This window comes from Mesoplodon mirus (genome assembly GCF_964341445.2).
Source record: "Mesoplodon mirus genome assembly, chromosome: 13".
In the NCBI taxonomy this organism is placed as follows: Eukaryota; Metazoa; Chordata; class Mammalia; order Artiodactyla; family Ziphiidae; genus Mesoplodon; species Mesoplodon mirus.
The window spans coordinates 30,513,820-30,539,207 of NC_138989.1; the positions used below are offsets into that span (position 1 = coordinate 30,513,820).

At 39.8% G+C, this 25,388-nt stretch overlaps 1 protein-coding gene across 2 annotated transcripts in view; it reads right to left on the minus strand.

Moving 5' to 3' along the window:
- The window catches only part of TWSG1 (twisted gastrulation BMP signaling modulator 1), a 35,904-nt gene extending 13,905 nt beyond the window's left edge, over positions 1-21,999 (minus strand). The window contains exons 1-3 of one of the 2 annotated variants that reach the window (XM_082640125.1): positions 21,525-21,601; positions 20,102-20,258; positions 279-378 (exon numbers count right to left, since the gene is read on the minus strand). In XM_082640125.1, the coding sequence (XP_082496251.1) occupies positions 279-378; positions 20,102-20,224 (223 nt within the window). In that variant the 5' untranslated portion in view covers positions 20,225-20,258; positions 21,525-21,601. Of the gene's footprint in view, positions 1-278; positions 379-20,101; positions 20,259-21,524; positions 21,602-21,836 lie in introns of those variants that run through there. The other variant, XM_082640124.1, reaches the window with a different exon arrangement.
- Positions 22,000-25,388: the final 3,389 nt, after the last annotated feature.

Below are 25,388 nucleotides of genomic sequence, written 5' to 3' on the forward strand. Positions count from 1 at the left end.
AAATGAAAAAAAAAAACTGTTTGTTCCTCCACTCCTACTTCCCAAGAATAAGAGCTTTTAACTTCCTCCCAGACCTTTTCTATAAAAATACAAATACATATATATGTAAAAACTATTAAATACAAGCAAATGCAATAATATATTGTTCTATACACCTACAGTATCTTATACAAAACCTAGTCTAGGCACAAAAAATACATTTATATTATTTAAAGTCTCTTAAAGTCAAGGATTCTGTGATATGAAATATTAAGAAACTTTACTGTATGTCAACTTACCAACGCAGTCACAGCACTCATCCCAAAGCGTCCCGAGACACAGCATACACTCCTTACAGCAGGAACAATTGCCTTCTCCAGGTCGGCACTGGCAGAGCTCCTAGAAATGAGACAGATGTTCAAATTTTAAATTCCAAATAACTGTATTTCAAATTGTTAATTTTCTGCAGCAAAAAAACTCCATAATATTTACATTTATAGTAATTTACCCTTGGCACAATTTTTTTATTCAACATCATTAACTATTTGTAGGAACATAAATATCTACAAGGTAGATAGATTTAGATTTAAGTTCTACTAAATCTAAGTAGATTTAGATTTTCTTTTGGACACATTCAGAAAACACATTTTGGATCCTTTTATCTTATTTTGAAACAGAATTAAAACATTTTACTTTATAACCCATAACTTTACCCCCCATACTACCTCAACGAATAATTCAGCATTAAGAACAAAACTTACTTTCCAGCTATTAGATTCACTGTCCAAATTAATCTAAATGCATGGCCAGCTGACTTGTAGTGGGAGCTGTGGTTTCTCAATATGTAAAGTGTGAATAAAAGCATGTTTTAAGAACTATTTTCATTGATCTACAATATATTAAAACAGTGTGCTTGGTGTGGCAGTCTGTTTACAAAGAAGGCAGTGATTCTTCCCCTCCCCATGTCACCCTCTTTGCAGCTCCTCTGATCAACAGACAGGGTCTATTTCCAGACCCCTTGAATGGAAGTGATCTTGAAACTTGCTCAGACCAACAGAATTTGGTGGAAGTGATTTAGTGTCAGTTCTGAGTCTGGGCCTCAAGAGGTCTGGAGTGTTTCCACTCATTCTCTTAGAACTTTGCCCAGCTGCCATGTGAAGCCTGGGAGAGGGCCACGTGGACAAGTGCAGAATGAGCCCAGAAAACCCATCCAGCTGATAGAGGCCAAATTGCTGACCCACAGAAACAAGAGCAAAATAAACAGTTATTGTTTCAAGTCAGGAAGCTTTGGGATGGTTTGTTACTGCAGGAAAACTAATTAACACGGCTTGCTTTGTACATGAAGCTTCAGGGTGATTCCTTTAGCCTTCCCTCTGCCCCTCCCCTGGCCACCAGAGAGTCACTGCTAAACAGACCCAACCTAAAGGGAAATTCTGTGGCCACACGGCTCAATTGGCTTTCCCTGGTTGATGAGATATTATATATATTTTTAAAAAGTTAAACATGCACATAATATTTATCCCTATTAAATTCATCTTATTATGTTTCTAGATGACTGGAGACAATCAATCATTCTAATATGACATAATTTTTTGCAAACTGTTATTTTTCCAGTTTCAGTGAGAAATAATTAACATACATCACTAAGGTGTACAGCATGATGGTTTGATTTACATTTATTGTGAAATGATTACAATAGGTTTAGTTAACATCCATCATCTCATATAGATAAAATAAAAAGAAAAAATATTTCTCCTTGTGATGAGAACTCTTAGGATCTACTCCCTTAACGACGTTCCTATGCGTCATACAGCAGTAGTAACTGCAGTCATCATGTGGTACATCACAGCCCTAGTACTTATTTATCTTATAACTGCAAGTTTGTACCTGCTGACCACCTTCCTCCAATTCCCTCTCCCCATGACCCCATTTCTGGTAACCACAAGTATGATTTCCTTTTCCATGAGTTGGTTGGGGTTTTTTTGCTCTTATTTCACTTAGCATAGTTCCTTCAAGGTCCATCCATGTTGTTGCAAATGGTAGGATTTCCTCATTTTTTATGGCTGAAGAGTATTCCATTATATACATATACCACAACTTCTTTATCCATTTATCCACCAATGTAAACTTAGGTTGTTTCCATATTTTGGCTATTGTAAGTAATGCTGCTATGAACATGGGGATGCAGATACCTTTTGGAGTTAGGCTTTTGCTTCCTTTGAATATATCCCCAGAAGTGGAATTGCCAGATGTGATGATTCTATTTTTGATTTTTTGAGGAACCTCCAAAATGTCTTCCACAGTGGCTACACCAATTTACATTCCTACCAACAGTGCACAAGGGTCCCCTTCTCTCCACACCCCTACCCACACTTGCTATCTCTTCTCGTTTTAATGGTGGCCATCATGGCCATTCCAACAGGTGTGATGTGATGGCACACTGTGGTTTTGATTTGCACTTTCCTGATGATTAACGATACTGAGCATCTTTTCACGTACCTGTTAGCCATTCATATATCTTCTTTGAAAAAATGTCTATTTAGGTCCTTTGCCCATTTTTAAATTGGATTCTTTTTTTTTTTTTTTTGCTATTGAGTTGTATGAGTTCTTTATATATTTTGGATATTAACCCCTTATCAGATATAGCAACACTGACATTTAATTCCTTTTCTCAAAAAGTCCCCTAGCTATTACACAATGACACAGCACTTTCAAGAATCAACACTTGTTGGGAATTCCCTGGTGGTCCAGTGGTTAGGACGCCACAATCCACTGCAGGGGGCCCAGGTTTGATCACTGGTCAGGGAACTAAAATCCCACAAGCTGTGTGGCATGGCCAAAAAAAGAAAAAAAAGAATCAACACTTGTGCTACGCTCTAATTCATTAGTTTGACATCAGTATATAGCTGTGACCTAATATATGTAAATTATAATATTTTAGTACCATGGAATTCTATACCCAGGCCACATGCATATAATGCACACCCTGAGTAACCTTGCTAGGCCTGATGGAAAGAGAGGGACTAAAAGGGCAGGGCCCTCCTGAGAAGTACAGGTGCTTCATCATAAAACTGGTGATGCCTGATTCACAGAAACTCAAACTTACTTGGAAATTTAGAAAAACAGAGCTGCCAAAGCTGTCTGTTGTAATTTGTTTCTCCATAAAAATCTGTCTGTCACCTTTGGAGTGAGAGAACCTTTTCTTAGTACACATTTTTTAAAAAACACCATCAGAGTTAAGGATATTGATACTTTTTGTTCTTAAGTTTTAAAAAGGTTGCAACTTAGTCACAAGAAATAAAGTTTTTAAAAATTTTAATTTACATTTTCCATAGAAAATATTCCTTTACTATCTTGTGTATATTTACATTATCTACATAGCTCAGGAGAAACATATTAGGAAAGTAACAAACTTATTCAAAGAATAAGTCTCTCCTTTTTCCTATCACAGCTTTCAAATGGTAGCCTGTTAAATGAATTACTGTATATTATGCTAAATAATTTTAAAATGAATGTCGATTTAATGGACATGAGAGAACTCTGAGTCTTTAAAGCATTCATTCTACCTTTTACTGTCAGGTTTTTGTGAGGTGTTTTAAACTGGAATGAAAGAGTGGACGATAACATCAGATGACTGCTAACTAATGGAAGGTTAAAACTCAGACTATTAAAAGTTACTTGAACTTGCCTTATCTACCCCTGAAGATTAAATGTATTTCACACCCTCTTAATAGATGCCTATCCTGTACTTTTACATGTCAGTGTGATAGAACAATGCACTGAAGTAACATGCTTAATGACTTTTAATTTACTGATAGAATACAAAGTGAGAAGCTCTAGGAAGCCAAGACATGGGAGAAATGACTGAAACACAGGCTTTATTACTATACCATTAAACAGACAAAAATCCAGATTAAGACTTCATTGGTAAAAATTACTGCTAAAACTGGTTGAATGCTAACTAATATTTTCTTTCCATCTTACTACAAAATAGAATGAAAAATCTGTCTTAATAAAGCCAATTTGATTTCATAAATTATGAAATTTCAGAGAGTAAATGAGCTTCAAAATGTACCAAACAATCTGTATTCTTCAAAACTCACACAAGCATTCTTTCCAGGAGATTGGAAAATAATGAAAACGAGCTCCTCAAACGAACTTTTTAGCCAGTATTACACATTTAACTTCTCACTTTCCAGGAGAAAAATAATATACAGGCAAAGTTAACATATGGCATTTCGGATCTCAAAAACCTCACTGCAAATCTAAAGAGTAAAAATGTGTGGAAATGATTTGTTTTGTTTCTATGTTCTAAAGTCAAAAATGGAAAGGCAACAATGAATTTCTATGTGTAAATAATTATGAATAACAAACGTGTAGCTCATCAAGAAATCCATTATTTTCAATTCACATTATGTGTACTTCAGAATCACACTATTAAATAAGTTTGGCCATAAACACATTTGGAAATATATTTTAATTTTTTTGACAGCTAGCAAACTATGGTTGGGAAGAATGTTTCTAAATATAAAAAAAAATTTTTAAGGTGCTTTGAAGTCACGTACTGGAAATACAAAAGAAAAAAAACACACCAAAACGTAACTATGAAGAATCAAGGATCACAGAAAAACATAAAAAATTACTCCATTTAAATTAAGTAGAATCTTTTCTTCAGGACACTTAAAAAGAAATCTTTAGTTGTTTTATTTATGAGAACATAAATGAATCTTCTGTAACTAGAAAGGCTTTGCTAAAGAGGCTAGAGTCAAGATAAAAGGAATGTTTTAAATTTTTAAGAGTTTTTTTTTTTTTTTAATCATAAAAGACTTTGAAAAAAATCTACCAGAGTAGAAGGAAAAAGCACCCAAGTTCCTCCCACTTCGGTAAATTCCTGTGCGTTTCTAACAAAATAATGATGGCGCACTCTCCTGATTTAAAAAGTAAGCATTTCCCTATTGTATCAATAAAAATCTGTCAACATAACGTAACGGCTCCATAATGGAACATATTATGTACCAAAGTTCAGAAGCAGGCCTTACATACTTCATCTCTTTCACAGCTTGTCCATGTTCTCATTCTGTATCACCGCCTTCAGAAACGTCATTATTATATTCCATGTCACTATTTCTTCAAAGTCTTCTGTATTAACTAGAAAGAGGGTTGTGCTGAGATGTGGGATTCCTGTGTGGACTGGCTATTTACGTAATTCATTAACCTGCCTATGACTAACCTTGAGCACTGCTCAGTCGGCTGAACGTGGGATCCCAAGCAAACACAGCATTCACAGAAGAAAGGTGGATCCAGCGTCTCCACCTATTTCCTGCCACAGCCTCCCCCAAAGTTCCTAAGTGGGTTTTATGTAACATTAACAGGCACTGTGCTAAGTGTTTTATATGCATTATCTTGGAGCTCATAAAGCCTTTATCAAGGTATTATTCATCTTCATTTTCATATAAGGTGATGAATTTGTACATCATTCAATTAGTAAGTGGCTGAGATTTGACCCCAGTTTTGGATAGCTATTCCTGCTTTTTAAACAATGAGATGAGAAATATAAAGCTTATTTCTTATTAATTTAGCATCTCAATAATTATAGTTATTACTTTCTTAGAGAGAATGAGCCCATAATTAAACTTAGCTAACCCTTCAGGTTGTTTAATTAAAGGCACTATTATATCTTTCACTCTCAGTACCTGAATACAATTACAAGTGCTATTGCCAAAGTTTAATCATTGTTTGTAAAGGTAAAATAAGTATCAACGGCAAGAGTTGCAAAACCAGTGTGTTGGGATTTAATACTTAATTCTTTTTTTGCTTGGGCCAGTTAATGATCGCATCATCTGCCTCCCTGGTCTGGAAGTCCCAGGGAAAGTATGGGCGCTGCTCCTGGTACAGATGAAAGGCTGGAAGGGATGGGTCAGTGATCCAGCCCAACTGGGCTCCGACGTCAGATCTTCTGCCACAGGGCTGCTCCTGCCACCACTGCTTCCGCGTGTCAGAGCCAGAGTGACATGGATCGTGAAGTACCACGCTAGATGTTCTTAAAGTGTGGTAATCACACGGTTCAATACATTTATGGTGGAAAAAATTATAAATTTATACTAAATAGAAAACAGAAATTTATACATTTGAGCTATCCTACGTTGACCAGAATGAGTATTTAGAGATAATTTGGCAATTTGCTTGAAAAACTTATATGAAGGGACATCCCTGGTGGCACAGTGGTTAAGAATCTGCCTGCCAATGCAGGGGACACGGGTTCAAACCCTGCTCCAGGAAGATCCCACATGCTGCAGAGCAACTAAGCCCGTGCGCCACAACTACTGAGCCTGTGCTCTAGAGACTGAGAGCCACAACTACTTAGCCCAAGTGGCACAACTACTGAAGCCTGCATGCCTAGAGCCCATGTTCCGCAACAAGAGAAGCCACCGCAATGAGAAGCCCATGGACCGCAACAAAGAGTAACTCCTGCTTGTTGCAACTAGAGAAAGCCCACGCGCAGCAAAGACCCAACACAGCCAAAAATAAATTTAAAAAAAAGTATTTTACATTTGTATTATTGAAAATCTTGAATATGACAAAAAATTTCAATTTTTTTATGCCAGAAGACAGATTTTATATAATTATTAAATCAACTTTAATGGAAAATCTTGTTCTCTATACGTCTAAGGTTCTGGTGAGATCTTAATACATGCAAAATAAATGGGGTGTTAATTATTCATCTAAGACTAAGCCTAGACTTTAAGAGTTAAAAGTTACTTTATAAACTTCCAAATTTCCAGGTCAGAGATGGAAACTAATAACTTGAGGGAAATTTTTATTTATATAAAGTTGCTGATAAATATCTCCATTCTTTTAACTGTTGCCAAAATCTGAGAGATTTGTTAGCAATGTTGTTAAAACAGGGAAATATCACCATTGAAAACGACATTATAGTCTAGCAGACAGCAAATGACTTGGATTTACAGAATCTGGATTCAAGTCCTGGCCCGTAAACTGCAGCATGTAACACCAAATCTCAGCTTTTCAGATGCTTTGTGATCCAGCAATCCTACTCCTAGGTATTTAATCAAGAGAAATGAAAACATACATCCACACAAAGACCTATACATGGAAGTAAATAACTTCATTCATAATCACCAAAAACTGGAAATAAGCCGCATCCATCAGCTAGTGAATGGATGAAGAAATGGGGTACATCCACACAATAGACTACTACTCAGCAAGACCAAGGAAAGGAGTCCCTGAGACACGCAGCCACATGGGTCAATCTCAAAAGCATTATAACTGAAAGAAGTCAGCCAGGCACAAAAGGTTACACAACGTACAATTCTAAGACATTCTGGACAAGGTGAAATTATAGGGACAAAAATCAATCAGTGGTGGAGAAGTACTGAGGCTGGGGAGGGGGCTAGTCTTGACTCCCTAGGGGCACGAAGGGACTTTTAAGGGTGATGAAAATATTTCCTATCTTGATTGTGGTAGTGGTTACATGAGCATACATTTATCAAAAAGCATAGAAATGTACACCTAAAAAGAGTGAAATATACTGTATGTGAATTATACCTCAATAAATCTTACCCCAAAAATGCTTTGGGAGATTAGGGAATAACTCATCTCATCTCTGAAGGACCAGTATGGTATATTGTGGTCCATAAATTTATTATTTTAACAAATCTGAACTGAAAAACATAAAGCATTATATAAATGTTAACTGGTATTAAAGAAAGCCGTGCAGAAGATAGCTCAGAAAATATATTTCTCTATTTTACTTTCAAGCTAAAACTAAACTTCTCTAAACTAACATACTTTTTTTTTAAACAAAGAAACATAAAACAATGCTGGTGAAAAATGCAAAATGTGAAAGTTGTATATATAACATACAAACTTCATTCTATGTTTAGGTGTTAAAAATCACCTAAACATAGAATAAAAACCTAAAAAGGACTATATCAAATATTAAGAGTAGTCTGTGTTTAGAAAACAGGACTATAAATGATTTAGTTTCCTTTTTCTACTTCTATGGTTTTTTTTTTTTCTTTTTTTTTTTTTCCTGGTACGCGGGCCTCTCAGTGTTGTGGCCTCTCCCGTTGTGGAGCACAGGCTCTGGACGCGCAGGCTCAGTGGCCATGGCTCACGGGCCCAGCCACTCTGCGGCATGTGGGATCCTCCCAGACTGGGGCACGAACCCATGTCCCCTGCATCGGCAGGCGGACTCTCAACCACTGCGCCACCAGGGAAGCCCTACTTCTATGTATTTTGTGGATTCCTTTGAGAACAAGATATTTTTATAATGGCAAGTAAACATTTTAAATTTAAGTAGGAGGACTTCTGAAGATCCAGTTTAATTTCACACAATAAAAAAAAAGACACTCAAAAACACAAATTGATGTTCTTAAATATTAAATCAAACAAACTATAAGTGTTTATAATATCTTGACCTAAAACCCCCAGGAATGTAAGAACAAAGGTAATTATGAAAATGAACACTGTATGAGCATCGGCAACCAACAAGGCATTAGACTGTACCTGTGCTGATACTATTTTCACAATCCTTACATAGGTCAAATGGGTATTTAAAAACCAATACATAAACAACACACCCTCAGACAATTAGCCTTTATTCAAAACAATAAACATAATTATAATTATGTTAGTTACAACAAATCTGTTTTGACAAATTAATACTTTTTTTTTTTTTTTTTTTTTGGCGGTATGCGGGCCTCTCACTGTTGTGGCCTCTCCCGTTGCGGAGCACAGGCTCCAGATGCGCAGGCTCAGTGGCCATGGCTCACGGGCCCAGCTGCTCCGCGGCATGTGGGATCTTCCCGGACCAGGGCACGAACCCGTGTGTCCTGCATCAGCAGGCGGACTCTCAACCACTGCGCCACCAGGGAAGCCCCCAAATTAATACTCTTTAAGGAGGCCATCAGACAGACTTTCAAACTCGGAACAGAAGTATTTAAACCAAATCTTACCATCATGTTCTTTATAAATTCAAACTTTTGCCTTGAAAATAATATAAACAAGTGAAATACGGAAAACAGAATTTATCCTTTTGGCTAAATAAATCAGCATACAAGTTCATGTACATACATGAACTACCAAAATATATCAAACGACACCCATTTCTTATATAAACCTTGTAACAAAATTTTAATCCTACTTACTACAAAAGTACCCCAAAGCATTTCTTTAAAATCATCCAGGTGAGGTGAAATAGGGGCAGGTAGAGATGAAACTGGACCGGCCATATGCTGACCACGGGTGAAGCTAAGTGACAGGTAAATAGGGACTTTACTATTCTCCCTATTAAAATTATATTTGAAGGCTAATTATTATTATGATATACTCAACATTTCCAAGTGTTATCACCTATAAAATTTGGTTCTATTTATACTTTTTATATAAAATAATAATACTGCTGTTAATAGTCATATATATATACATGTTTCTTTAACACAAAAATTTTTCTAACCTTGGAGTTGATGGGACAAGATTATATTCACACATACCTTAAAATAACCAAGACCCTTAAAAATAAAAATTAAGCATCATGCTAGATTATACCAATGTGTTTTATCTTATTCTTACTTTTAAAGGAATATTCAACAGAATAGGCATTTTTGTACCTAAAGAATTATAAATTTAACACTGAAAAAAGAAAATTATATTTGAAAATTTCCAAGTGTCCCAATGAAATCCTCATCTTTGGTCTTCTTCTTTTCGGGGGGGCATGGCACATGACTTGTGGGATCTTCATTCCCTGACCAGGGATCGAACCAGTGCCCCCTGCAGTGGAAGCGCAGAGTCTTCACCACTGGACGGCTAGGGAAGTCCCCCTCATCTCTGGTTTTTTAAAATACATTTATTTGTTTTTATTTTTGGCTGCATTGGGTCTTCGTTGCTGTGCGCGGGCTTTCTCTAGTTGTGGTGAGCAGGGGCTACTCTTCCTTGTGTTGCACGGGCTTCTCATCGTGGTGGCTTCTCTTGTTGCAGAGCACGGGCTCCAGGCGCCCGGGCTTCAGTAGTCGTGGCACGTGGGGTCTAGAGCACAGGCTCAGTAGTTGCGGTGCACAGGCTTAGTTGCTCTGTGGCATGTGGGATCTTCCCAGACCAGGGCTCAAACCCATGTCTCCTGCACTGGCAGGCGGATTTTTAACCACTGTACCACCAGGGAAGCCCTCATCTTTGTTTTCTTGTTAAATTTATTTATTTATTTTTGGCTGCGTTGGGTCTTTGTTGCTGCGTGGGCTTTCTCTAGTTGCGGTGCGCAGGCTACTCAATGCGGTGCCTTCTCTTGTTGTGGGGCACAGGCTCTAGGCATGCAGGCTTCAGTAGTTGTGGCATGCAGCCTCAGTAGTTGTGGCTCGTGGGCTCTAGAGTGCAGGCTCAGTAGTTGTGGTACACTGGCTTAGTTGCTCTGCGGCACGTGGGATCTTCCCGGACCAGGGCTTGAGCCCATGTCCCCTGCCTTGGCAGGCGGATTCTTCACCACTGTACCACCAGGGATGTCCCCTTCATCTTTGTTTTAATGTAATAATTCAACAGGTGAAACAGCCAGTGAAAATAAATTTTAGTCTCCACTTATAAACTTTATCAGCTATTCTAACTGCTAACATTTGAAGGGAAACAAAACTTACTCTTCCCTTAAACTATATCAGGTCTAACTCATTACTTTTTTTTTTTTTAAGATTGATTGATTGATTGACTGATTTCGGCTGTGCCAGGTCTTAGCTGCAGCACACAGGATCTTTGTTGCAGCATGTGGGCTCGTAGTTGCAGCATGCAGGCTTCTTAGTTGCAGCATGCATGCCGGATACAGTTCCCTGACCAGGGATCAAACCCCAGCCCCCTGCATTGGGAGAGCGGAGTCTTACCCACTGGACCACCAGGGATGTCCCTAACTCATTACTTTTGGATATTAATTTCAGAGATTTTCATGAGGTATTAACCGAAGCAAAACAGGACAAAAATAAGTTAGAGTCACAACTTTTAAGAGCAGGGAAGCAGAAAAAAGAGAGAATACACTATAGGAAAATAAGGTAGTGTTTATAAACGGAAAGAGGGAACATTGTATACTATATGCCAAAATATTACTAGTAGAGTAACAAATCAAGATAACTGTAGCAAAAAAACTAATGTGGAATTTAATTAGCACTCATTAAGGAAAAAGGAAGAGAAAGTTAATTTTTTAGTTTGCTGTGATTAAGAAATTCCTGATGTTACCTGAACTATTTATATTTTTAACTTAAAACAAAATACATTAAAAAACTAGAATTATTAATGAGAAACTACTTTGAAATCCCAACTTATTTCAGATAATCTAAGATTTCTTTAGTAGTTAAATCAATTTTTAGAATAGAAGAAAAGCAGACTGTTGATTTAGTACATAAAAGCGCTAAATAAATATTCAGAAAACCAGTAAAGTGCTAAAAGAATGCATCAATGATCTCTGAACCTAAGTTTGAATATCATCATGAAATATAAAGTTTATATCATCCTAAATATGACCATAAATATTAGCTAAAAGTACTCACAATAAGTAAGGAGTTTTTCAGTTTTTGTTTTTTAATAAATTTCTTTTATTTATATATTTTTGGCTGCATTGGGTCTTCGTTGCTGCATGCGGGCTTTCCCTAGTTGTGGTGAGTGGGGGCTACTCTTCGTTGCAGTGCACGGGCTTCTCATTGTGGTGGCTTCTCGTTGCATGTAGAGCATGGGCTCTAGACGTGCGGGCTTCAGTAGTTGTGGCATGTGGGCTCAGTAGTTGTGGTTCGTGGGCTCTAGAGCACAGGCTCAGTAGTTGTGGCGCACGGGCTTAGCTGCTCTGCAGCATGTGGGATCTTCCTAGACCAGGGCTTGAACCCATGTCCCCTGCATTGGCAGGTGGATTCTTAATCACTGCGCCACCAGGGAAGCCCTGGTTTTTCAGTTCTTAATACAAAATGGGTCTTGAGATTTCTGGTGTAGAAGCATAATATTGATTCAAATTTTAAATGCTCTTTTCACAAAAGCAGAAGAAAAAACAAGTAAAGATCTTATTAAAAGCAAAATCCTGTTTTACCATTTTTCCCCTGAAAGAGGACAGCTCAACCACTCATTATATGAGCAAAGGAACACACCAAGATGACACTATTACTTTCCTGATGTTAAAATTACATATCTTTCCTGTCAGAAGCACAAAATAAATATTTACGTAGGGACCACCCTTCTACGTAGCAACTTGTAGGAGAGGCAGGAATGACTGTGCTGGTAAAAAACATTTACACAAGTCTGAGCTTCCAGGGAAAATGTTTTATATTTAGTTACTTCATGAGTTGCGGAGGGCCTGACATAAACAAATGTTCTAACTTATCCTCACAGTACAGCATTTCAACACTACAGATGTTGTTCAAACCAAATAACTAAAAGAAAAGCTAAACTCCCTCTTAGGAGGGAAGTTTCTTTACACTTCTATAGCATGGCCTTTCTTAAAGTTCTTATCTCCCACCTTCATTTCTGTGCATGTTTTTCTCTAAGTTTAAGGAGAAGAGCTATTATTGCCATCTAAAATGTCAACGTGCCTCGTACTTTGTTGAATGTGAAAGCGGAATTTTAATAACTTAGTAGTGTAATAGCAAACAAAGCCCCAGCAATTCTTCACCTTTTCAGGGCAATCAACCACTTTGAGAACCTCCTGAAAGCTATGGACTTTTCTCCTAGAAAACAGTACATTTGCAAATTTGAATATAATTCTGGGGGTCCACTTTAAGAGAAGCACTAAAGAGGCCTAAGGACACCAGCTGACAGTTCTTGGCACATGAAACGCCAATAGCAAATCTATTCCTCAACTGAAGAGAACAGGAATAAAAGAGGGCACTAAAGTTCAAGTTTCTATCAGACCACAGAGGCAACTCCACAGTAGGGCACAAAGACAAGAACCAAGCATCTACCAACCAACCACCACCCCGACAACAGCAAGAACACCAGCCATTCAAAACAAACAAACCAAAAACTTCTCTGCAGGAAAATGATCAGCCTCAGAGCAGAAAACACACTCCAGCATCGAGGGCTTCCCTGTCCCTCAGGCGATACCCTCCAGTCTGTGTATGTCAGCCCTCCCCACAAACACAGTCTCCCAATCAGGCTTTTATGCTTCATTCCTAACTATAATGGACAACTAAGGAACACTATACATTTGAGGAAAGCCTCTTGCATGAAAGAGATATAAATTTAAAGAAAAAAATAATCTTGGAAGAAAGAGAAATCCACGTAACAGAATGGGGAGGTGAGGGGTGGAGACACACCTCCATCTCCATCAACAAAACTTCCAGTAAGTATTCTCAGGATATCTGAGAAAACAGTGCATTCAAATACAAGTAAAAGTGTTAAAAGAAAAATTAACAAGCAGAAAATAAGAAGTAAAATTTTAAAGTTATTGCTAAAATTTAAAAATTCAATAGAAAGGGTTCAAAGGTAAAGTCAAGGAACTCTCCCAAAAAGCAGAATAAGGTGAAAACAGATTTAAGATTTACAACACTACATACAAGCAATGAACCTGAAATGAAATTAAGAAAACAGTTCCATTTACAACAACATCAAAAAGAATAAAATACCTATGAATAAACCTAACAAAAGAAGTATAAGACCTGTATGCTGAAAACTACAAAATACTGTTGAAAGAAATGAAAGAAAAATTTAAATAAAAGGAAAGACACTCCTTGCTCATGAATCAGAAGACTTAATACTGTTAACATGGCAATAATTCCCAAATTGATCTACAGAGTCAACGTAAACCCAATCAAAATCATAGCTGGCAATACCAAAGGCACAATCCATGAAAGGAAAAAATGGGTAAGTTGGACTTTTAAAATTTAAAACTTCTGCTCTGCAAAAGACACTGTCAAGAGATTAAGAAGACAAGCCAGGGCTTCCCTGGTGGTGCTGTGGTTGAGAGTCCGCCTGCCGATGCAGGGGACACGGGTTTGTGCCCTGGTCCGGGAGGATCCCACATGCCGCGGAGCGGCGGGGCCCGTGAGCCATGGCCGCTGGGCCTACGCGTCCGGAGCCTGTGCTCCGCAGCGGGAGAGGCCACAGCAGTGAGAGGCCCGCGTACCGAAAAAAAAGAAAAAAAGAAAAAAAGAAGACAAGCCAGGGGACTTGCCTGGAGGTTCAGTGGTTAAGACTTCGCTTTCCAAGGCAGGGGGTGTGAGTTCGATCTCTGGTTGGGGAGCTAAGATCCCACATGCCTTGCAGCCAAAAAACCATTAACATAAAAATACAGAAGCAATACTGTAAGACTTTAAAAATGGTCCACATCAAAAAAAAATCTTAAGAAAAAGAAGACAAGCCACAGACAGGGAGAAAATATTTGCAAGACACACATCCGATAAAGGACTGTTAATCCAAAAGATACAAAGAACTCTTAAAGTTCAACAGGAAGAAAATGAACAACTCAATTTAAAAATGGGCAAAAGACATAAAGACACCTCACCAAAGAAGATATACAGATGGCAAATAAAGCATATGAAAAAAAGCTCAACATGTCATTAGGAAATTGCAAATTAAAACAACAATGAGATACCAATACACACCAATTAGAACAGCTAATATTCAAAACACTGACAGCAGCAAATGCTGGTGCGGATGTGGAGCAACAGGAACTCTCACTCACTGCTGGTGGGAATGCAAAATCGTACAGCCACTTTAGAAGACAGTCTGGCAGTTTCTTACAAAAGTAAACATACTCTCAGCATATGATCCAGCTATTGTGCTCCTTGGTATTTACTCAAATGAGTTGAAATTTTATGTCCACACAAAAACCTGCACATGGATATTTGTAGCAGCGTTATTCTTAACTGCAAAACTTGGAAGTAATCAAGATGTCCCTCAATGAGTGAATAGATAAACAAACTGTGATACACCCATAAAATGGAATATAAAGAGATAAGCTATCAAGCCACAAAAAAACATGCAGGAACCATAAATGAATACTGCTAAATGAAAGAAGCCAGCCTGGAAGGGCTACATACTGTATAACTCCAACTGTATAACATATTGAAACAGCAGAATTATATAGACAGTAAAATGCGGTGGGGGATGCAGAGGCCACGTGGAAGCACAGGGGATTTTTAGGGTAACAAAACAATTCTGTGTCACACTGTAATGGCAGATATATGACATTATACATTTGTCAAATCCATAGAACTGTCAAACACAAAACATGAACCCTAATGTAAATTGTGGACTTTAGTTAATAATAGTATGTCAATATTGCTCCATCAATTGTAACAAATGTACAAACTAATGCAAGATGTTAATAGTAGGGGAAACAGTGGGTATGTGTAGGGGAAAGGAGTATATGGGATCCTTCTGCACTTTCTGCTCAATTTTGCTGTAAACCAAAAACTACTCCAATAAATAAAGTCAAATATATTTATATATAAAAATCCTAGCTGGCTTTATTACAGAAATCAACAAGCTGACCCTAAAATTTATATGGTAATGCAAGGGCCCAAAGTATTAAAAACAAATCTTGAAAAACAACAAAATTAGAAAATTCATACTTTGTGATTGTAAAACATACCACAAAGCTACAGTAGTCAAGACAGTGTGGTACTGGCAAAATGATAGATATATAAATCAATGGAATAAAACTGAGAGTCCAAAAATAAACTCTTACATTTATGGTCAAATAATTCTCAACAAGAGTGTCAAGATAATTCAATGGAGAAAAAAATAATATTTTCAACAAATGGTGCTGAGACAACTAGATATCCATACACAAAAGAATAAATTTGGACCCCTACCTAACACCATATACAAAAATCAACTCAAAATAAACTGCAGACCTAAATATAAGAGCTAAAACTACAAAATTCTTAGAAGAAAATAGACAAGTATATCTTATAACCCTGAGTTAGGCAATGGTTTCTTAGCTATAACACCAAATGCAAAAGCAACAATAAATAAATAAATAAATAAGACTGCATCAAAATTTAAAACTTTTGTGTTGCAAATAATACCATCAAGAAAGTGAAAAGACAACCCACAAAATGGGAGAAATTACTTGCAAGTCATATATCTGATAATGGACTTGTACCCAGAATATATAAATAACTCTTATAACCTAACAATAAAAAGACAATAAGCCTATTAAAAAATGGGCATTGGTTCTGAATAGACACTTCTCCAAGGAAGATATATGAATGCCAATAAGCACATGAAAAGATGCTCAATATCATTAGTCATTTGAGAATGCAAATCAAAACCACTTCACACCCACTAAGATGCCTATAACAACAAGTGCTGGTGAGGATGTAGAAAAATTGGAACCTGCAGACACAGTGGTGGAAATGTATACGGCCACTTTGGAAAATACTTTAGTGGTTCTTCAAAATGTTAAACATAGAAAATATGACCCAGCAACTCTACTCCTAGGTATATACCCAAAAGAAATGAAAACAGATATCCATATAAAAACTTATACACAAATATCCACAGCTCCATTACTTGCATAGCCAAAAGGTGGAAACAATCTAAACATTCATCAACTGATGAATGGATAAATTAAATGTGGCATATCCATACAGTACAATATTATTTGACCATAAAACAATAAAGTACTGATACATACTATAATATAGATGAATTGTGAAAGTATTATGCTCAATAAAAGAAGACAGGCATAAAAGACAACATATTGTATGATTCCATTCATATTAAATATCCAGAATAGGCATATAGAGATACTCTGATTAAAAAAAAAAAATTAACACACAATAATAGTTGGTTGCTTTCTCTAGAACTATGTAGAATTAGAAGGAAACTCTGAGATCACCCAGCTGGTCAAGTCACAGTTAAGATGTGGCAGATTGTGTTTTCCAAACATGGCCACGTCATTCATCCCATCCACTAAGCTCTCCTTAGTGTTATACTCATGCTCCTCCATCAGAGGCGGGGCCTGTGTACCCTCCTCTTAAATCCAGGTGGGCCTACCACCATGATGGAAGTAACACCGTAACCTCAATGGCGTGGCCATAAAAGGCAATACAGCTTCCCCTGCTGTGTTTCGTGAGACACATGGTTTTGGAAGCCTTGAGCCAACATGTAAGGAATCTGGCTAGTCTTAAGCCAGCATGCTGGAGAAGTCATACAAAGAGACTATGGATAGGGAGGGAGGAAAGGAGGGGAGAGAGAAAGGGGGGACAGGGGGGTGAGAGAGAGAGAGAACAAAGAACCTTCCTAGCCCAGCTTTGTGATATCCAATACAGCAGTCACTAGCCACATGCAGCTGTTTAAATTTAAATTAATTAAAATGATTAAATTTAAAAATCTGCTTTTCAGTCACACTAGTCATATTCAAGTGCTTAACAACCACGTGACTAGTTTCTACTGTACCTGACAGGGCTGATGTAGACCATTTCTATCATCATAGAAAGTTCTAGTGGACAGCGCTGCCTCAGGTAATTTCAGCTGCCAGCCTTCAGGCCACCCCAGCTAATAATGCTGTGTGGTGCAGATGAACTATCCTATCAAGCACCACACAGGATGCAAATTCATGCTCAAAATAAACGTTGTTGTTGTTTCCAGCCACTGACCTTTGGGGTGGTTTGTCACACAGCCACAGTGAGGGAATGCAAGGAGAGTAAAGGGCAGAATGTTAAATAATCAGCGGAGTCCATAAAACCAGGTAAATGGTAGAACCAATCACATTTCACTGCAATGTCCAGTAAGTGCTTAGCACAATGTCATAAGTGCTTAGGAATAAATGAACAAGAAAACCCTCAATACTCGAGGCCTCTATTATTTTAACCCCAAGCACCCTGCCACCATGCACCAGAAGCACTGTCTCTACTATTCCAGAAAAAGATTTGATGATTCCTAGTTCTGAAGGAACAGGAATCAGAAATGTTTGCATCAGTGAATTAGTGGTTTAAAAAAAAAAAAAGAGTCTTACCTTCTTTCCAATAAGTTTACTAAAATCACCATTTAACAAACAGGTGAAGCTTCACCTGATTTTCCAGTTTTTACACTTAATTTTTTTACTCTACTTTTTGAAGCATTTTGTAAGTATTACAGAATTTTAAACTGAAAAGCAAAACAAAAACTTCTGAGAGTTTTTATCGATAGTAACCAAATGCTTTCTTCTTTAAATACTGCCTTACCAAGCAAGGTCTTTCAAATAAAATCCAATTTTTAATTATTTGAATAATGGAAATTACATATTTGGAGAGTCAAAAAATAATTTGAGATTTAAGTAAATTTCTACCTAAACATGAATATAGCAATTGTTATGAGACTTTATTTCCAATAATGAATAATGAAGATACACTGAAACAACGTGGGAAGTGGCACGGATTCACCTCTGACCACAGCACAAAGCTGGACTTCACGAGAAAACTACCAAATTTTCAGCCAGCACAAGCCTAAGCAGACGTGCCGTATCAAAACTTCCATGTAGGGACTTCCCTGGTGGCGCAGTGGTTAGGAATCCGCCTGCCAGTGCAGGGGACATGGGTTTGAGCCCTGGTCCGGGAAGACCTCACATGCCGCGGAGCAACTAAGCCCTTGCTCCACAACTACTGAGCCCGCGCGCCTGGAGTCCGAGCTCTGCAACAAGCGAGGCCACCACAATGAGAAGCCTGCGCACCGCAACGAAGAGTAGCTCCCGTTTGCCACAACTAGGGAAAGACTGCACGCAGCAATGAAGACCCAATGCAGCCAAAAATAAATAAATAAATTTTAAAAAAACTTCCGTGTATAAAACTACGTGATATTAAAGAATTATTGTTAATTTTTAAAGTGCTAATAGCTATGTTTTCAAGAGTTCTTATCTTTCAGAGATAGACAATATATTTATGATAAAATAATATCAGGGGTCTGCCTGACACTAAACAGAGCTAGGGTGAACAGTGCAGGGGAACAGAGATGAAGCAAGGGTAGCCCCGAGTGAAAGATGGCTGTAACTGCTGATTATTACTGCTGTTCATTATACTCTTCCCTCTTCTATTTATGCTTAAAAACATCCATAGTGAAAACCCTAACCCTAACCAACCAACCTCTCTAGTTAAATGTTTTGGTTAAAATGCAAAGTGAGGGTAGAGTATGAGATGGTGACAACCACACTCACATAAAGGCCAGGCTTCCCAGAATTTTAACTATTAATGAGGACCAAAATGTCACAAATCAGCACTTAATGCCTCTCATCTATAAAAATCATTACCACTTCTAGTACATACAAATGCTCTCATGTCAGGATTACAGCCAAGAGGTAGCTGAGTCATACATTATACGGAATTCTAATATGTGTGGTTACTGAATTTCTTAGCCAACAGCTAGAAGAGAGGCTAATAAATACAGACCCAAGACTGCTGACGGTCTAACAGGATGGGAAAAGGGAGAACAGCTGTATAATACATGAAGTTCAACACTAATTAACGCAACTTTAAGAACAGTAATAACCAGTATGTGTATGGAAAGGCCACAGGCTTCGGGTTCAAACACAGGGCACGTTCCACAGCCACTTAACAGCTCTGTAAACTAAGCCATTAGTTAACCTCACTTTTCTCTTCAGGAAGGCTTGCCTTGATGGCTGAGAGAGAGATCACGGTCACGCATCTTGGAAGCACATTCTCCAACGCCTGGACCTTGAGAAACCTTCACCCTGAACCCCCCAGCTCAGCTGCCCCTAGGTTCCCAACCCTCAGCAACTGCGTAAATAATAAATGTTTACTACATTAAGTTGCTGTTTGGGGTAACTTGTTACTTAGAACGGACAATTAGTGTATTATATTTAGGGAACACTTTGTCTATGATTTGACTAGCTAAATTTTTTTTCTAAATATAGTAAGTGAGTCTCTTTGTTATGTAAACTAGATTATACAAGGGAACCCTTTAATTCATCTGAATAGGCTACTCATCAACTTGTAACAGCATGTTTACAAAGCTGGATATTATTTTCCGTACTGAACTCCTTGAGTCTGACATTGCTTGTATGCAAGAGAAGTATGGGGGCAAAACCCCAGACCAGTGTCATGGTTCATTACCTCAGACCTTACACTCTCTATCTGTATATATGTGCTCTGTATCTGCTCTACAGTATATTTTAATATTAGTAAAAAAGTACTCTTAGTCCTACCTGAATGAGGCATTTGCTCACATCACTAGCACAGAGTGCTTTGTTACAACTCAGTGACACGGGGACCCATGTCAGGAACACCAGGATGGCTACAGTAAGCATAACAACAGAGTGTGACTTCATGTTTCTTCAAAGACAATCACCAAACTCCCGGAAGCTAAACAAACAAACAAAAAGAAAAAAAACACAACAAAAACTTTAATTCAAAGGCAAATGCTAGGGTAAAAACAAATACAAAAATGAAAATCAAGTAAATAAACCAAGACTCACTGTTTGCGTTAAAAGACTTTTGAGTGACTGTTTAAAGATTATTCTCAATGAAAGATTACTTAAACACTCAAAAAAAAGCTACAATATACAATAATATCTTGTTAGCCATCTTCAAAGATATAGAATTCTGAAATTCCTCAGAGTACCCAGAAATGGTGACCGTGAAAATTAAACTGAATATGTGTGTGTGTGTGTGTGTGTATATACCATCAGTAACCTGAAAGTATCAATATATAAAGCAAATAAGTAGTTTCAATGCTGCACTGCTTTTCAGCTTTAGTTTCAGGCCCACTATTCGACTTTAAGCCAGTAAACAAAACAAAACAAAACAAACTATAAATATTGTATTATAATTTTAAAAACATTTATCAATATTTTAATTCTTAGAATTAAGACAAATTTTAAAAATGCAAATTATTCTAGTGTCTACTTGTTATTATCTCATTTTGTCTCTTAACATAATTAGCCAAAATGAAGCAGCTCAACGGAAGGAGTGGACAGTTGCTCCTTAAATAATTTAGCGAATAACAAAGAGAATAGTAAATTATTAACTGCATTAAGAACTCTAACTTACCAAAATATGAAGATATTCTTTTAATTCCCTATCTTAGGTACCAGTGATTCTTCAAAGATATTGAAGAAAATATTACAGTCCAAAAAGAAAAAGAAAGACCAGCACAAATTCTGACAGTGGCTGAACAATCAACACAGTCATTAAACTTTTAAAAAGGAGAAGATAAAACTTCTTGGGGTTTAAAACACACACCCCAAACAGAATCAATTAAATAAACGACTAGTGATGTAAGACGGATAAAAGGTGCGTTTATGGGCCTTTATGATTGCTGTAAACATGTATTCTAAGTGTTAGCAAGAACAATAAAGCAAAGACAAGAAGAAGGTGAAGAGTACCGGGCTCTGTGCTCGTGTGGCTCGGTTCTGTACGAGAAAGCCCCAGGGACCGTGGCCGAGGCCGGGGGTACCCTCCTGGGACCGTCAGGACCCACCGCCCGCTTTACTGAACCGCACGCCCAAGTCCGGTGACTCCGGAGCCACCGGCACATATTCGTGGCGGCCAAAGAAGGCATCGGAAAACGGATTCTTCCAGAGCTAGTTTTCTCCCCACAGCAACTGAAAATGGGATATTTTCCCCCACCTCACGGCCGTCTGCGTCCCACTCCCCGAACCTCCCCAGAACAGGCGTCCAGGTGAACGAGGCACGCAGAGGCAGGTAACCGAGCTCCTCCTAGGGGAGCGGCTCCCTTCGGGGCCTGGGGAACAAAGCGCAGCGGCCGAGCGGGCGGCGCTGACAGCGGCCCCGGCTGCCGGCGGAGGGGCCACGCCCCGCGCCCGCCCCGCCTCGTAGCCGCGGAGGCCGCCCAGGCCGCGCGGGCCCGGTCCTTCCGCTCCTCCCGCCAGGCCGCGGCCTCCAGACCCAGAGCGGCACCCGCCAACCCCGCCCGCTCACCGTACGCCGCGGCGCCGCGAAGCAGCCTGCCTCTCGTTCCCCGCGGGTCGGCCGAGCGGGCGCGCCGCTCTATGGAGGGAGGCAGGCCGCGCCTCCGCTCAGTCCTCCGCGCAGCGCCCGCGAGCCTCGGCCGTAAAACAGGGAGAGACCAGCCCGCCGCCGCCTCGCCTCCGCCCCCCGCTTCCCTCCGCCCCCCTCGGCTCCCGCCGCCACCGCCGCCGCCAGCTCCCGCCAGGAGGCGTCTCTCACTCCCCCGGCGCTCCAGTCCGCGCGCGACCCAGCCCCGCCCAGGCCACGCTCCCCGCGGGCCCAGCGCGCCCAGGGTCCCACCCCCTACCCGGCCCCGCCCCGACCGCGGCCACGCCCACCCGGCCCACGCGCACAGTCCCCCTTCCTCTTCCCCGTCCCGGTCTTCGGCGCCTTCCCGCCCGCCTCGGGCTCCCGCAGACTCTGCCGCCCGTCCCCTTCTCCGGGCTCACCCTGCCCTGGTCCCGGAGCTGGGACGTGATGTGCACGAGCTCCTCGCCTCCTCACAGCCACCCTGGGAGGGAGCTGGTCTCGGCCCCGTTATGGGGATGCCGGACTGACTGATGCACCCCGCTGGTACCCAGTGCAGCTCATACCTGAATCCCGTCATTGACGTCGGAGACAGGATGTATTAAAAACGCAGGCGGGACTTCCCTGGTGGTGCAGTGGTTGAGAGTCCGCTTGCCGATGCAGGGGACACAGGTTCATGCCCAGGTCCAGGAGGATCCCACATGCCACGGAGCAGCTGGGCCCGTGAGCCATGGCCACTGAGCCTGCGCGTCCGGAGCTGTGCTCCTCAACGGGAGAGGCCACAACAGTGAGAGGCCTGCGTACTGCAAACAAACAAACAAACAAACAAAAAAAACAAAAAACGCAGGCTTCTGGGGTCTGCCTCAGACCTACTGAATAAGGGTCTCCAAGAGTAGAGCCTTCGTCCCGCAGTGCACTTAATGCCGAGCCCTTCGTGGGCGCCCGACTTTGTGCTCAGCGCTAGAAGCGGGCAGGAGCACCGTGGGTGCTGGTCCAGAAGGTCACAGGCCAGGGGAGAGGACATATGGACACTTGGACAGATGGCAGGAGACGCCTGCCCAAGCATGTGTGACCAACAGTTAGCTTGTAGATAAAGGCGACTGAGAATGGCACTCAGTTCTTTCCCACAACCCTGGGAATTTGCTTTTTTAAAAGTTTCCAGAGTGATTAAGTTGGAGCCCATTGTACTTTTCCCTTGGAAATGGTACTAGACGATTTTAGACCTAGTACTAAAGTCTTAAGCTGGTAGGATCTTAAATGCCCACATTCCCCTTGGTTGATGAAGAAAACAGAAAGAACGGAAAGAGTTGATTGGCTGACGAAGTGGACTGCATTATTGCTGTTAGTCCATTTTTGTACAGTAAGTAAGTATGCATTTCAAAAACCATCCCTGAAAATTATCCGAAAGAAATAATTGAGTGTACACAAATTTAACTTTAAGGATCTTATTCTTAGCATTACTTACTGGTTAAATGAATTATGATACAGTGCAATGGGCTAAATCAGATATTAAAAAATAATATTGTAGATCAGAGGTTCTCAAACTTTGTAGTCTCAGGACCCCTTTACACTGTTGATTATTGAGGGCTCCAAAGAGGTTTTGTTTATGTGTGCTACATCTATCAAAACTTTTGAAGTTAAAACAGAAATTTAAGAAATAATTATTTATTATCTCATTTAAAAATAATAGACTCCGTTATATGGTAACATGAATACATATTTTATGAAAAATAAGTACATAGGGCTTCCCTGGTGGCACAGTGGTTGAGAGTCCGCCTGCCGATGCAGGGGACACGGGTTCGTGCCCCGGTCCAGGAAGATCCCACGTGCCGCGGAGCGGCTGGGCCCGTGAGCCATGGCCGTTGAACCTGCGCGTCCGGAGCCTGTGCTCCGCAACGGGAGAGGCCACAACAGTGAGAGGCCCGCGTACCGCAAAAAAAAAAAAAAAAAAAAAAAAAAAAAAAAATATATATATATATATATATATATATTCCAAGACAAAAAAGAAAAATAGTGGGAAGAGTGGCATTGTCTTACATTGTGCTATTTAATGTCAAACTTAATAGAAGGCAGCTGGACTTTCATATCAGCTTTTGCATTCAAACTATTGCAATATATATTATATACCCTCTAAAAAAACTACAGTGTGAGAGGAGACTGAAAAGGCAAATAATGCATTAGAATTAAAATAAGAATAGTTTTGAGCTCAGGAACTACCTGAAAATGTCCTGGGACCCCCAGGGTCTCCAGATCACACTTGGAGAACTGGTGTTGCAGAGAAATACCATTGGCATGGAAAGATATTCATGATATATCAACTTTTAAAGAAGTGTGTGTATTTTTAGAATGAAGATTATGAGCGATTTGTGTTGTTGATGTTTTTTCTTTGTGCTTGTCTGCATTTTCTCATGTCTTTGCCTGTATTACTTTGGTAATAAGATAAAAAATAGTTATTTTTAATTTAAAGATCCTCTTTGATAAGCTCTAGAAGATCAAATGTCAGTTGAGCCTCCAGGTGGCTATCAAGGAGTTCTGAATGGGTTTGGGAATTTGAGAGCTGCAGGGGTTATTGTAGTGGCTATTTTATTTTACCAGAAGCCTTTATGATCAATGCAATAAAGCCTCTTAGTAGGGTTTGATGAAAGGGTCAAATGTCACTGATTCACCTAAGCTTCAATCACCTGATACAGATGCATCAGTGGTTGACTGTCAGCCAACCACAGTGAAGAGGTGACTCGTTTCCTATTGCTGCTAACAAATTACTGTAAATTTACTGCCATAAAACAACAACAATTTTCTTACCGCCTGAGCTCCGCCTCCTGTCAGATCAGCGGTGGCATTAGATTCTCATAGGAGCGCGAACCCTACTGTGAACTGCACATGTGAGGGATCTAGGGTGCGGCTCCTTATGAGAATCTAATGCCTGATGATCTGAGGTAGAGCTGAGGCGGTGATGCTAGGTCTGGGGAGTGGCTGTAAATATAGATTATCATTAGCAGAAAGATTTGACCATAATATATCAGTTGCTTGCAGACTCATATCAAAACCCAATCAGTAAGTGGCAAGTGAAAACAAGCTCAGGGCTCGCACTGTTTCTGCATTATGGTGAGTTGTATAATTATTTCATTATATATTACAATGTATATATATAATGTATATATATTAACGTGCACAGTAAATGTAATGCACTTGAATCATCCCGAAACCATCCTCCCCGTCCCCCCACCCCATCTGTGGAAAAATTGTCTTCCACAAAACTGATTCCTGGTGTCAAAAACGTTGGGGACCACTGGGGTAGAGGGAGTGAAGCTAGGGGAGGGGGTGTTATCCTGCCCAGCATAGAGAGATAAGAAGGACAATTGTAGTTTGTGAACTCACTCTTGTAGGTGGTGCTTCTACACTCTCACCTCTGGGCCTCCCCTCACCCCAGCCAATTCACCCCAGAAGACAGGGAGCAAAATGGGAGCCCGAGACACAGGTGTTGGGTGCCCCTGC